Source organism: Scyliorhinus canicula, chromosome 13 (genome assembly GCF_902713615.1).
Source record: "Scyliorhinus canicula chromosome 13, sScyCan1.1, whole genome shotgun sequence".
In the NCBI taxonomy this organism is placed as follows: domain Eukaryota; kingdom Metazoa; phylum Chordata; class Chondrichthyes; order Carcharhiniformes; family Scyliorhinidae; genus Scyliorhinus; species Scyliorhinus canicula.
The window spans coordinates 160,590,943-160,606,305 of record NC_052158.1 but is presented as its reverse complement, the minus strand read 5'-3'; the positions used below and the strand labels follow the sequence as shown (position 1 = coordinate 160,606,305).

Genomic DNA, 15,363 nt, shown 5'->3' with positions numbered 1-15,363 from the left:
TCAGTACTGAGGGAGTGCCGCACTGTCAGAGAGTCAGTACTGAGGGAGTGCTGCACTGTCAGAGTGTCAGTACTGAGGGAGTGCTGCACTGTCAGAGGGTCAGTACTGAGGGAGCGCTGCACTGCCAGAGGGTCAGTACTGAGGGAGTGCTGCACTGTCAGAGGGTCAGTACTGAGGGAGTGCCGCACTGTCAGAGGGTCAGTACTGAGGGAGTGACGCACTGTCTGAGAGTCAGTACTGAGGGAGTGCCGCACTGTCAGAGAGTCAGTACTGATGGAGTGCCGCACTGTCAGAGGGTCAGTACTGAGGGAGCGCTGCACTGTCAGAGGGTCAGTACTGAGAGAGTGCTGCACTGTCAGAAGGTCAGTACTGAGAGAGTGCTGCACTGTCAGAGGGTCAGTACTGAGGGAGTGCCTCACTGTCAGAGGGTCAGTACTGAGGGAGTGCTGCACTGTCAGAGGGTCAGTACTGAGGGGGTGCTGCACTGTCAGAGGCTCAGTACTGAGGGAGTGCTGCACTGTCAGAGGGTCAGTACTGAGGGCGAGCTGCACTGTCAGAGGGTCAGTACTGAGGGAGCGCTGCACTGTCAGAGGGTCAGTACTGAGGGAGTGCTGCACTGTCAGAGGGTCAGTACTGAGGGAGTGCTGAACTGTCAGAGGGTCAGTACTGAGGGAGTGCCGCACTGTCAGAGGGTCAGTACTGAGGTCAGTCCCGACCTTGATGTCTGCCTATGTGGCGGGATGGTAGCACAGTGGTTAGCACTGCTGCCTCACAGCTCCAGCGACCCGGGTCAAATTCCAGCCTCAGGTGACTGTCTGTGGGGTCCCAGGTTCGATTCCCGGCTTGGGTCACTGTACGGAGGCTACACGTTCTCCTCGTGTGTGCGTGGGTACAGGTAAGGTGCTCATTCGAAGGGTCTGTGCAGACTTGATGGGCTGAATGGCCTCTTTCTGCACAGTATGGATTCTAAGGTTTGACATGAAAAATCTTCCCCAAGCTGCCATCCCTTGCTGGTAAGAACTCACTTGTCGAGGGGTGATTACGTTCGAGTGGCCTTGCCTGCCCAGCGCACTCTGGTAGTAATCCAGGTTCTGCAACATGTCATCATCGTCCGGCCGGATCAGCAAGTAGGACTTTGTGGTTTCCAACGCTTTCTCATAATTACCAACTGTGATCGAGGCAGAGAGAGAGAGCAAACACTCCATTTAAACATCTCCCTGTGTTAACATCCGCTAACATCTTTAAAAGAAAGTGATTTGCATAATTCCCAACAGAGAGAAAATTGTTGGACAAGATTCCACTTCTTAAAAATTCTCTTGTCACCATCCGACACAACTGTGCGAACAGTTTTGGCCCCTTATTTAAGAAAGGATATAAATGCGCTCGGAGCAGTTGATCAGAGATTGAATCGGCTGATTCCTGCGATGGGGGAGTTGAGGTCCGAGGGGAAGTTGGACAGTTTGGGCCTGTATCAACTGGAGTTGTGAAGAATGAAGTGATCGTATTGGGGGGCCTGGTAAGGGTAGATTCTGAGAGGATGGTTCCTATTGTGGGAGAGGCCGACACACTTTAGAAATAAGGGTTTCCCATTTCAGATGGAGTTGAGAAGATTTTCCCCGAGGGTCGTTAGTGTTTTGAATTCTCTTCCCCAGGGGGCAGTGGAGACCTGGTCAATTCACATTTTAAATCAGAAGTGGAGAGATTTTAAATAGTCAATACAACAAAGATATTCTTCACATTATTCCCAGAATTCTCATTACTTCCCGCACAGGCATGGAACAAAGTGTAATCTCTCCACCTTTCTGGGTTCATTCTGTGATTCCCTCACGTCCTATTCAACCATTTTGGCCCCCGAGTCACATTCCCCAGCAGCCACTCCATCCAAAGTTCCCGGACATGGTCATCACCAACACGACAAAGTTCCAAGAACTCTCTCTCTCTCTCTCTCGGCTCATGTCAGCCCTGATGCTACAGAATCTCCAGGACCCACTTCCTCGATCCCTTTAAACAGTCTGGTGAGTTCTGGCAGGAATGGGTATCGTGTAAACCACAAACCTTCTCGCTTCAGAAGAGAGGGCGACACAGTAGCACAATGGTTAGCACAGTTGCTTCACAGCTCCAGGTTCCCGGGTTCGATTCCCGGCTTGGGCCACTGTCTGTGCGGAGTTTGCGCGTTCTTCCCGTGTCTGCGTGGGTTTCCTCCGGGTGCTCCAGTTTCCTCCCACAGTCCAAAGATGTGCGGGTTAGGGTGGATTGGCCATGATAAATTGCCCTTAGTGTCCAAAAAGGTTAGGTGGGGTTACTGGGTTATGAGGATGGGTTGGAGGTTTGGGCTTGTGTAGGGTGCTCTTTCCAAGGGCCGGTGCTGACTTGATGGGCCAAACGGCCTCCTTCTGCACTGTAAATTCTATGATTCAGTGCTCTGTCCTTTCCAGCTACATGGATAACAAAGTCTCTGCTCTGTTCTCAGAGACCTGCTTCAACACTGGGATCTGTTTGCTCAGTACCGAGACAGAAAACTGCTCCATTCCGAGAGAACCTTGCATGTTCCCTCTTTGCACAAATTACCGGCGTGCTGAAGCGTGACTCAAAAACATACTGAGAAAATAACTAACCTCATCACAATTAGCATTCTATTTACCCGTTGCTTCTTAGCTGTTCATCTCCATGGCAACCTCAGATCACATGATGAACCGAATGATGGCATAACCAGGACACCAATTAAAAATATTCCACAATTCAGCCTGGCCTTAAAGGGGATATTGCACTAAAGGAAAATGAAGGCTTATCCCAAAGCACAGCTCTCCTTAAAGCTCAGGAGTGATGTCAATAGAAACCTACAGCACTCTGCCACTTCACACACATCTGGAGCCTCTTCTAGGAAGCCAAGTTTACAAAGTGTGCCCTGTCAGGGGGCTGGGGCTCATCCCACCTGGAATGTGCCAATATGGAACTCCACTCCCACAACAGCACAGGATGAATCTTACCCCCCACTGAGTGGCCACTCACATGTATCAAAACACTACCAGTGTTTCAGGAATACTGGGCCAGCACGGCATTCTCGGTCAAATAAACAGTGGGCGCTGAATGCTGGACTTGCCAGAGACTCTCACAGCACAGGTACAAAATTATTCATCAGTCAGAGTTCAGGGGTCACACCTACACTTTGTAAACTTGTCTTCCTACAAGGGGCTCCAGATGTGTGCAAGCGACAGAGTGCTGTAGGTGTTTCCATTGACATGGCCCCTGAGCTTTATGGAGGGCCCTGGGAAAGTACAGGATACTGCGAGGCCTGGATAGAGTGAACGTGGAGAGGATGTTCCCACTTGTAGGGACACCATCTCAGACTAAAGGGACGATCCTTTAAAACACAGCTGAGGAGGAATTTCTTCAACCAGAGGGTGGTGAATCTGTGGAACTCTTTGCCGCAGAAGGCTGTGGAGGCCAATTCACTGAGTGTCTTTAAGGCAGAGATAGATAGGTTCTTGATCAATAAGGGGATCAGGGGTTATGGGGAGAAGGCAGGAGAATGGGGATGAGAAAATATCAGCCATGATTGAATGGCGGAGCAGACTCGATGGGCCGAGTGGCCTAATTCTGCTCCTATGTCTTATGGTCTAAGTATTGGCCAAATTCATGGCTTTAGGATGTCCAGTAATACAATCTGCGTTATTAGCCAATCAATAATGATCTAGGTTCTAGATGCAGGGCAGACCACTCAAAGGTTTAATCGTAGCTGATACATAACCACCGTAATAAATTATTTTGAGAAGTTACGCTACTTTGAGAAAGAAATACATGATGATCTCATCTGAGGTCTGACCCCAGTCCTTGTGTAGTTGGTTAAAGCAGGTGAGCAATGGTACAGCCATGGTACCACTTACAAGATGCTCTGCAAGAACTCAACAAGGCTCCTTCCAAAACACTTTCTAAACCTTGACCTCTACCACCTAGAACCCCACCACCTGGAGGTTCCCCTCCAAGTCACTCACCACCCCGACTGGATAAAAATCCTGGGACTCCCTCCCTAACAGCACAGTGGGTATTCCTACAACACAGGGACTGCAGCGGTTCAAGAGCGTAGCTCACCACCACCTTCTCAAGGGGCAATTAGGGATGGTAATTAAATGCTGGCCTAGCCAGCGATGCCCACATTCCGTGAAAGAGTAAATTTTAAAAGTGGAGCTCACCCTTGAAGTAGGAATATTGCAGGAAGTCGTAGTGCATGGGTAGGTAGTTCTCAATGGGAGACAGTCGTCCAGCGCGTGTTGCCAATTCTCTGATACAGTCGTGCCCACACTGGAGGACCTGGATATAATGGTCTGAGTAAGAAAGAATCACATGACATAAAATTATAGGGCACATTTCGAAAGCTACATTCTTCTCCCAGAACCGGGGAGGAATCTTCAATTCCTCAAACCTGCTGCTCCATCAGCTAAAAGAAATATCTCGTGTCTGATAGACATTCCTCACTCACCTCCAATGTTCCTTCCGTATTTTGTCAGCCCACTCTAACCCTCTTTTTCACTTTCCTCTCCAGTTTCCCTTCATTTCCAGGTCCCCTTGTCTTACCCTCTCTCTCCCTGCATTGGCCAACAGGTTAAAGTTCAGATCCATCACACTCTCTTCTATTCCAGCTGACTCAGGAGTTAGCCATGAGCCATTGGCTCACAAAGTTGAGAGTTCAAATCCCCATTCTGGAGACTTGAGCCTGTAATCTAGGCCCACACTCTGTATGGAGAGAGTGTTGTAGGCCGAAGCTACCATCTTTCAAAGAAAATGAGACTCCATCTCAAAGAATCTATAAAATCCTGGAGCACTGATCAGAGAAGATCAATCTTCCATCTTTGCACCATCGGAGCTCCTCATTTCCCTCAGCTACCCCTTACTCCTTTCATCTAGAGGCTTTGGAACTCCGATCGGCCAATTGTTACTCTTACATACACCAGCAGAAAGGAAATTTAAAACATCAATTTAAACGATTTTAATTAATCCTTTTGATTTTTGATCTTTTCCTCATGGTTGTTAAGATTCAAGTCAGTTCTGAAGTTAGATCCTCCCAACACTAGGAGGTGATCACCAACATTCAGCTTCGATGCCAATCTGCTGAAGAGCCAGATGGAATCCTCATGTGGAGTGAAAATAGGAATGAGCACCAGGGAGCAAGTAAACAGCTGAACTTAGAGGCATCGTTTTATGAATGAGCCGAGTAGTTGACTCAATCACTGGTCGCTGATGCCAGATTCACACTCCGCACTATCACACAACCGCATTCCCTTGGGCTCAGAGTTTAGATTGGTCAGATTGGGAAATAACAGAGGAAAGCAATTAGAATGTTTTTTTTTTGTTTAAATAACTAGTTGGCTAAACTTTGGAAATAAACTTCACAAATCTCTGAACTGGCTGCCGGCACAATCCAGTCCAGTTTGTTTGCGACTTTTACGATGTGAGTGATGCACTTTCACATTCTTCAGTTGTCAGTCACTCTATCACTCCGCAGTCTGACCCAGTTGAATGAGACACGGTCAGACACCCGCTCTCTAACCTTGCCTCATGGTCAAGGAAAGCTCTGGTCCACCCACTGTCTCCGTAGTCCATCAGAGGCTTACAACAGCTGAGGCTGAAGGTGGCAAAACAATTCCTGGTTCACCTACAATCAACAAACTCAAGGCCATGTATCGTTTACTGACTTGTCACATGAGCTCCCATAGTACGTCACTTCACATTTTTCTACAATTATCTCCGTCTGTCGTGCTTCTGCCCATTTCACCGCTGTACCATCCAGACGCCTATCAATATTCTCATTATTAACTACAAATCAGAGAGAGAAGAGAGTGAGTGTCATGTGAGGGTCCCTTTAAGAAAAGTGTGTTTCATCAAATGGCTGCAGTGATGTCATCGTGTGGGTGGAGCTGGGCTGTGATTCTGTCGTTTACTTTCGTTTTGAGCTGGAAGCTGCTTTGTGGCTCGGAGTTTTTTGGTTTCGTTTTCAGTTTGGGAGCTGCATTCAAACAAAGAAGGCATATTTTTGGTCTCTCTCTCTGCATGCTAAAGAATGTCTCCAGACCACTTGATAACTTCAAAGTAATACCTGCTTCTGTGAGGAATTCAAACCGACTGTTTTGTAGGAAAAAAGGGTGTTTGGCTTATGGATGTTGTTAGGAAAGTTATTGAGGGTTACCTATAGAGTACTGTATCTTTGGGGTGGGTACTTGTGTTGGTAGTTGATAAGATGTTTACTGTGTGTTTATAAAATGTTAACTGGATTCATAGAATAAATATTGTTTTGTTTAAAAATACTGAATGTCTCTGTTGTACCACACCTGGACAGTGGGTCCTTGTGCTCCCCATGACCAAAATCTATTAAAAGTTGTGGGTCAGGTGAACTCCATAATACACTTTGGTGTTCTCTAAACCCTGGCCCGTAACAGTGAGAAACAGAGAGAGAAAAGGGGGAAGCACGTGGTTCTTGGAGAAGATAGGGAATGATCCCTCAGAGGAGAGGAGAGAAAGTAAATGTGAAGATTATCTCAGAACAGGTGGATTTCTCAATGAGTATCTAGGCCTCCAATGGAAAAGAACCTCCTATTCTCTAACCCCCTCTGACCTGTGTAAGGGAGCACGGCATTTTCGAAAATAGCTCAGGCCAAACCTGGGTTCAGAAGTTGCAGGTGAATCAACTTTAAGCTTGAGTAAGTATGGGTGATGGAACAGTAAATGGAAACCGACTCGATCAGGTAGTGAGGTGGTGAAAAGACCACCATCTGATCAGATCGGTTAGATCTCAAGGTCAGATCGGTTGGACGACTAACCATTTGACCATGGCAGAAGGATGAAGAATAACTAGGAGAAAATGAGTGAGATTGTCATTTGCAAACAATCCACAAAACAAAAAATCACTCATTGGCAAAACCAAAAGCAGAACTCCGCATGATCGAAACGTAAAAACAGAACATGCTGGAAATGCTCAATAGGTCAAGCAGCATCGATGGGGAGAGAAGCCGAGTTAGCCTTTCCTGACCTTTCATCAGAACTGGGACAAGTTTAAAAAAAAAAAAGTAATAGAATCACATGTTTAATCGGTTGTTAATTAAGTATAATAATAAAATGAAATGAAATGTCATTGACTAAGTTGGCTTTGCCAGGAACAGCAGACGGTTGTCATGGTAATGAAGTTAGCGAACCGGGTCCATTCTCTGGTCAAACAAACATGGCGGAAAATGGCAGCCAATCTAAACTGGATAAAAAGCGAGACTTGTTCAAGGGGCAGAAGGCGGAACAACAATGCGAGGCAGGGGTTAGATCTCTACCTGGAGTTGCTTCCATTGTACCACTGCCAAAGTGATTGTGTATTGTACTAATGTCATATTAATAAACTCATCAAAGAACTGATCCAGGACTCTCTCTTCAGTATTTACACTGGTAGTGAAATCCAGCACACATTGTTCCTGGCAGCTGGGGGGGGGTATTTATTAGATCAGGTCCGCTCTCCAAAGTGGGCAGTCGGAGCATGAAGATTTTTAAGTTTGTGAAACCAGTGAGAGGATTAAGCAAACCTGGGTCAGTTGTGCCTCAAGATAGACACTGCCCCACTCGCCATCACCATGAGAATGCGATCGAACCTAACCTCAGAATGCCCTTGCCCTGTGTACCCACAGGCTGAGATTGCACAGCTCAGCTGCGTGGGGGAGTGGCGAGATTTTTTTTTAGAAAATATTTTACTGAACCATTTATAATTTTCACAGTTTAACACATTAACATTTCTTAAACACCCGCGCGGGCTGGCACACACAAAAAGCCTAAAAAACAATGTCCCCTGCTGCCCGCGCCCTTGTCCCTAATTACCCGTATACGGAGTTCCCTGTCCTTATCAAACACTGCCATGCCTCCTGTTTTCTTCCCCTCGCCCCTTACTGCTGACGTTCAATTTTCTTTGAAGAAGTCGCTGAACGGCTGCCAATTCCGGGGCGAACCCCTGAATTGATCCTCTCAGGGCCAACTTGCTTTTTCTCCAGGCTGAGATACCTCGCCATATCGCTGACCCACACTCCTGACTTCAGGGGCTCCGACTCCCTCCATCCCGGCAAAACCTGTCTCCGGGCCACCAGGGAGGAGAAAGCCAGGACATCGGCCTCCCCCCCCCCCCCCCCCCCCCCCCCGGCCCCCGGATCCTCCAATACCCCAAATATTGCCAGTTCTGGACTCGGGAGATACCCACCCTTCCAGGACTTCTGACAACATCCGTAAATCCCTGCCAGAATCGCCTCAACTTCCGACGTGCCCAGAACATATGCACATGGTTGGCCGGGCTACCCCCACACAGCCCACATCTATCCTCCACCTCCTCAAAGAACCTGCTGATCCGGGCTGCCGTCATGTGGGCCTGTGGACCACTTTGAACTGGATCGGGTTCAGTCTGGCACAGGACGAGGATGAATCGACTCTCTTCAAGGCTTTTTCCCACTTTTCCATTTCCAGCTCTCTTCCCACTTCCTCTTCACCTCCCTGATCAGGGCCCCCTCCCACTCCTTGTATATCTCCAAAATCCTCCCCTCTCCAACCCTCAGTCTCCTTTCCTGCCCCCCGTGCCTGGATTACAGACATCTCGCTCTTTCCCATATTTAACTTGTAGCCTGAAAATCGGCCAAATTCTCCGAGTACCTCCATGATTTCAGTCATTCCCCTCCACTGGGTCTGTAAGATAAAGCAGCAAGTCATCCGCATGGAGAGAAACCCTGTGCTCCACACCCCCCCACCCCCCCTCCCGCCCCTCCCTCACTATCCCCCGCCACGCACTCGATGTTCTAAGGGTCACTGCTAAAGGCTCTATGGTCAGGGCAAACAGTAATGGGGCGAGTAGGCAACCCCGGCCTTGTCCCTCTCCCGAGACTAAAATATTCTGACCGGGTTCGGTTGGTTCTCACATTTGCCACCGGGGCCCGAACAGCCAGACCCAGCCCACACATCCCTGCCCCAACAGCCGGACCCAATCCACACATCCCTGCCCCAACAGCCGGACCCAATCCACACATCCCGAACAGCCGGACCCAATCCACACATCCCTGCCCCAACAGCCGGACCCAATCCACACATCCCTGCCCCAACAGCCGGACCCAATCCACACATCCCGAACAGCCGGACCCAATCCACACATCCCTGCCCCAACAGCCGGACCCAATCCACACATCCCTGCCCCAACAGCCGGACCCAATCCACACATCCCGAACAGCCGGACCCAATCCACACATCCCGAACAGCCGGACCCAATCCACACATCCCTACCCCAACAGCCGGACCCAATCCACACATCCCTGCCCGAACAGCCGGACCCAATCCACACATCCCGAACAGCCGGACCCAATCCACACATCCCTGCCCCAACAGCCGGACCCAATCCACACATCCCGAACAGCCGGACCCAATCCACACATCCCTGCCCCAACAGCCGGACCCAATCCACACATCCCTGCCCCAACAGCCGGACCCAATCCACACATCCCGAACAGCCGGACCCAATCCACACATCCCGAACAGCCGGTCCCAATCCACACATCCCTGCCCCAACAGCCGGACCCAGTCCACACATCCCGAACAGCCGGACCCAATCCACACATCCCTGCCCCAACAGCCGGACCCAATCCACACATCCCGAACAGCCGGACCCAATCCACACATCCCTGCCCCAACAGCCGGACCCAATCCACACATCCCTGCCCCAACAGCCGGACCCAATCCACACATCCCGGCCCCAACAGCCGGACCCAATCCACACATCCCGAACAGCCGGACCCAATCCACACATCCCTGCCCCAACAGCCGGACCCAATCCACACATCCCTGCCCCAACAGCCGGACCCAATCCACACATCCCGAACAGCCGGTCCCAATCCACACATCCCTGCCCCAACAGCCGGACCCAATCCACACATCCCGAACAGCCGGTCCCAATCCACACATCCCGAACAGCCGGACCCAATCCACACATCCCGAACAGCCGGACCCAATCCACACATCCCGAACAGCCGGACCCAATCCACACATCCCTGCCCGAACAGCCGGACCCAATCCACACATCCCGAACAGCCGGACCCAATCCACACATCCCGAACAGCCGGACCCAATCCACACATCCCTGCCCCAACAGCCGGACCCAATCCACACATCCCGAACAGCCGGACCCAATCCACACATCCCGAACAGCCGGTCCCAATCCACACATCCCTGCCCCAACAGCCGGACCCAATCCACACATCCCTGCCCCAACAGCCGGACCCAATCCACACATCCCGAACAGCCGGACCCAATCCACACATCCCTGCCCCAACAGCCGGACCCAATCCACACATCCCGAACAGCCGGCCCCAATCCACACATCCCTGCCCGAACAGCCGGACCCAATCCACACATCCCTGCCCCAACAGCCGGACCCAATCCACACATCCCTGCCCCAACAGCCGGACCCAATCCACACATCCCTGCCCGAACAGCCGGGCCCAATCCACACATCCCGAACAGCCGGACCCAATCCACACATCCCTGCCCCAACAGCCGGACCCAATCCACACATCGCGAACAGCCGGACCCAATCCACACATCCCGAACAGCCGGACCCAATCCACACATCCCGAACAGCCGGACCCAATCCACACATCCCTGCCCGAACAGCCGGTCCCAATCCACACATCCCGAACAGCCGGACCCAATCCACACATCCCGGCCCCAACAGCCGGACCCAATCCACACATCCCGAACAGCCGGACCCAATCCACACATCCCGGCCCCAACAGCCGGTCCCAATCCACACATCCCTGCCCCAACAGCCGGACCCAATCCACACATCCCTGCCCCAACAGCCGGACCCAATCCACACATCCCGAACAGCCGGACCCAATCCACACATCCCTGCCCCAACAGCCGGACCCAATCCACACATCCCTGCCCCAACAGCCGGACCCAATCCACACATCCCTGCCCCAACAGCCGGACCCAATCCACACATCCCTGCCCCAACAGCCGGACCCAATCCACACATCCCGAACAGCCGGACCCAATCCACACATCCCTGCCCCAACAGCCGGACCCAATCCACACATCCCGAACAGCCGGACCCAATCCACACATCCCTGCCCCAACAGCCGGACCCAATCCACACATCCCGAACAGCCGGACCCAATCCACACATCCCGAACAGCCGGACCCAATCCACACATCCCTGCCCCAACAGCCGGACCCAATCCACACATCCCTGCCCCAACAGCCGGACCCAATCCACACATCCCGAACAGCCGGACCCAATCCACACATCCCGAACAGCCGGACCCAATCCACACATCCCTGCCCCAACAGCCGGACCCAATCCACACATCCCTGCCCCAACAGCCGGACCCAATCCACACATCCCTGCCCCAACAGCCGGACCCAATCCACACATCCCGAACAGCCGGACCCAATCCACACATCCCGAACAGCCGGACCCAATCCACACATCCCTGCCCCAACAGCCGGACCCAATCCACACATCCCGGCCCGAACAGCCGGACCCAATCCACACATCCCGAACAGCCGGACCCAATCCACACATCCCGAACAGCCGGACCCAATCCACACATCCCTGCCCGAACAGCCGGACCCAATCCACACATCCCGAACAGCCGGTCCCAATCCACACATCCCGAACAGCCGGACCCAATCCACACATCCCTGCCCGAACAGCCGGACCCAATCCACACATCCCGAACAGCCGGACCCAATCCACACATCCCTGCCCGAACAGCCGGACCCAATCCACACATCCCGAACAGCCGGACCCAATCCACACATCCCCGCCCCGAACAGCCGGACCCAATCCACACATCCCGAACAGCCGGACCCAATCCACACATCCCGAACAGCCGGTCCCAATCCACACATCCCGAACAGCCGGACCCAATCCACACATCCCTGCCCCAACAGCCGGACCCAATCCACACATCCCGAACAGCCGGTCCCAATCCACACATCCCTGCCCCAACAGCCGGACCCAATCCACACATCCCGAACAGCCGGTCCCAATCCACACATCCCGAACAGCCGGACCCAATCCACACATCCCGAACAGCCGGGCCCAATCCACACATCCCTGCCCCAACAGCCGGACCCAATCCACACATCCCAGCCCCAACAGCCGGACCCAATCCACACATCCCGAACAGCCGGACCCAATCCACACATCCCGAACAGCCGGACCCAATCCACACATCCCTGCCCCAACAGCCGGACCCAATCCACACATCCCGAACAGCCGGACCCAATCCACACATCCCGAACAGCCGGACCCAATCCACACATCCCGAACAGCCGGACCCAATCCACACATCCCTGCCCCAACAGCCGGACCCAGTCCACACATCCCTGCCCGAACAGCCGGACCCAATCCACACATCCCGAACAGCCGGACCCAATCCACACATCCCTGCCCCAACAGCCGGACCCAATCCACACATCCCGAACAGCCGGACCCAATCCACACATCCCTGCCCCAACAGCCGGACCCAATCCACACATCCCTGCCCCAACAGCCGGACCCAATCCACACATCCCGAACAGCCGGACCCAATCCACACATCCCGAACAGCCGGACCCAATCCACACATCCCTGCCCCAACAGCCGGACCCAATCCACACATCCCGAACAGCCGGACCCAATCCACACATCCCTGCCCCAACAGCCGGACCCAATCCACACATCCCGAACAGCCGGACCCAATCCACACATCCCGGCCCCAACAGCCGGACCCAATCCACACATCCCGAACAGCCGGACCCAATCCACACATCCCTGCCCCAACAGCCGGACCCAATCCACACATCCCTGCCCCAACAGCCGGACCCAATCCACACATCCCGAACAGCCGGACCCAATCCACACATCCCGACCCCAACAGCCGGACCCAATCCACACATCCCGAACAGCCGGACCCAATCCACACATCCCTGCCCCAACAGCCGGACCCAATCCACACATCCCTGCCCCAACAGCCGGACCCAATCCACACATCCCTGCCCCAACAGCCGGACCCAATCCACACATCCCGAACAGCCGGACCCAATCCACACATCCCGAACAGCCGGACCAAATCCACACATCCCTGCCCCAACAGCCGGTCCCAATCCACACATCCCTGCCCCAACAGCCGGACCCAATCCACACATCCCTGCCCCAACAGCCGGACCCAATCCACACATCCCTGCCCCAACAGCCGGACCCAATCCACACATCCCGAACAGCCGGACCCAATCCACACATCCCGCCCCCAACAGCCGGACCCAATCCACACATCCCGAACCGCCGGACCCAATCCACACATCCCAGCCCGAACAGCCGGGCCCAATCCACACATCCCAGCCCGAACAGCCGGACCCAATCCACACATCCCGAACAGCCGGACCCAATCCACACATCCCTGCCCGAACAGCCGGACCAATTCCCCACACATCCCGAACAGCCGTTGACCCACAATTCCAAAATACCGAACAGCCGGACCCAATCCACACATCCCAGCCCCAACAGCCGGACCCAATCCACACATCCCGAACAGCCGGACCCATCCACAATCCGCTACCAACCGCGGGACCCCATATCCACACATTCCCAGAACAGCCGGACCCAATCCCACACATCCCGAACAGCGGAGACCCAATCCACACATCCCGAACAGCCGGACCCAATCCACACATCCCGCAACAGCCGGACCCAATCCACACATCCCTGCCCCAACAGCCGGACCCAATCCACACATCCCAGCCCCAACAGCCGGACCCAATCCACACATCCCGAACAGCCGGACCCAATCCACACATCCCAGCCCCAACAGCCGGACCCAATCCACACATCCCGAACAGCCGGACCCAATCCACACATCCCTGCCCCAACAGCCGGACCCAATCCACACATCCCGAACAGCCGGACCCAATCCACACATCCCGAACAGCCGGACCCAATCCACACATCCCGAACAGCCGGACCCAATCCACACATCCCGAACAGCCGGACCCAATCCACACATCCCGAACAGCCGGACCCAATCCACACATCCCTGCCCCAACAGCCGGACCCAATCCACACATCCCGAACAGCCGGACCCAATCCACACAACCCGAACAGCCGGACCCAATCCACACATCCCTGCCCCAACAGCCGGACCCAATCCACACATCCCGAACAGCCGGACCCAATCCACACATCCCTGCCCCAACAGCCGGCCCAATCCACACATCCCGAACAGCCGGACCCAATCCACACATCCCTGCCCCAAAAGCCGGACCCAATCCACACATCCCGAACAGCCGGACCCAATCCACACATCCCTGCCCCAACAGCCGGACCCAATCCACACATCCCTGCCCGAACCCAATCCACACATCCCGAACAGCCGGACCCAATCCACACATCCCGAACAGCCGGACCCAATCCACACATCCCTGCCCCAACAGCCGGACCCAATCCACACATCCCTGCCCGAACAGCCGGACCCAATCCACACATCCCGAACAGCCGGACCCAATCCACACATCCCGAACAGCCGGACCCAATCCACACATCCCTGCCCCAACAGCCGGACCCAATCCACACATCCCTGCCCCAACAGCCGGACCCAATCCACACATCCCTGCCCCAACAGCCGGACCCAATCCACACATCCCGAACAGCCGGACCCAATCCACACATCCCTGCCCCAACAGCCGGACCCAATCCACACATCCCGAACAGCCGGACCCAATCCACACATCCCGGCCCCAACAGCCGGACCCAATCCACACATCCCGGCCCCAACAGCCGGACCCAATCCACACATCCCGGCCCCAACAGCCGGACCCAATCCACACATCCCGAACAGCCGGACCCAATCCACACAACCCGAACAGCCGGACCCAATCCACACATCCCTGCCCCAACAGCCGGACCCAATCCACACATCCCGAACAGCCGGACCCAATCCACACATCCCTGCCCGAACAGCCGGACCCAATCCACACATCCCTGCCCGAACAGCCGGACCCAATCCACACATCCCAGCCCCAACAGCCGGACCCAATCCACACATCCCTGCCCCAACAGCCGGACCCAATCCACACATCCCGAACAGCCGGACCCAATCCACACATCCCGAACAGCCGGACCCAATCCACACATCCCTGCCCGAACAGCCGGACCCAATCCACACATCCCGAACAGCCGGACCCAATCCACACATCCCGAACAGCCGGTCCCAATCCACACATCCCGAACAGCCGGACCCAATCCACACATCCCTGCCCCAACAGCCGGACCCAATCCACACATCCCTGCCCCAACAGCCGGACCCAATCCACACATCCCGAACA

At 54.1% G+C, this 15,363-nt stretch overlaps 1 protein-coding gene across 1 annotated transcript in view; it reads right to left on the bottom strand.

Moving 5' to 3' along the window:
- Positions 1 to 15,363, bottom strand: part of p3h2 (prolyl 3-hydroxylase 2) — a 226,237-nt gene that overhangs the window by 70,004 nt on the left and 140,870 nt on the right. Inside the window, exons 4-5 of the mRNA XM_038816136.1 lie at positions 4,191 to 4,322; positions 1,026 to 1,168 (exon numbers count right to left, since the gene is read on the bottom strand). Coding sequence (XP_038672064.1) covers positions 1,026 to 1,168; positions 4,191 to 4,322 — 275 coding nt within the window. The remainder of the gene's footprint in view (positions 1 to 1,025; positions 1,169 to 4,190; positions 4,323 to 15,363) is intronic.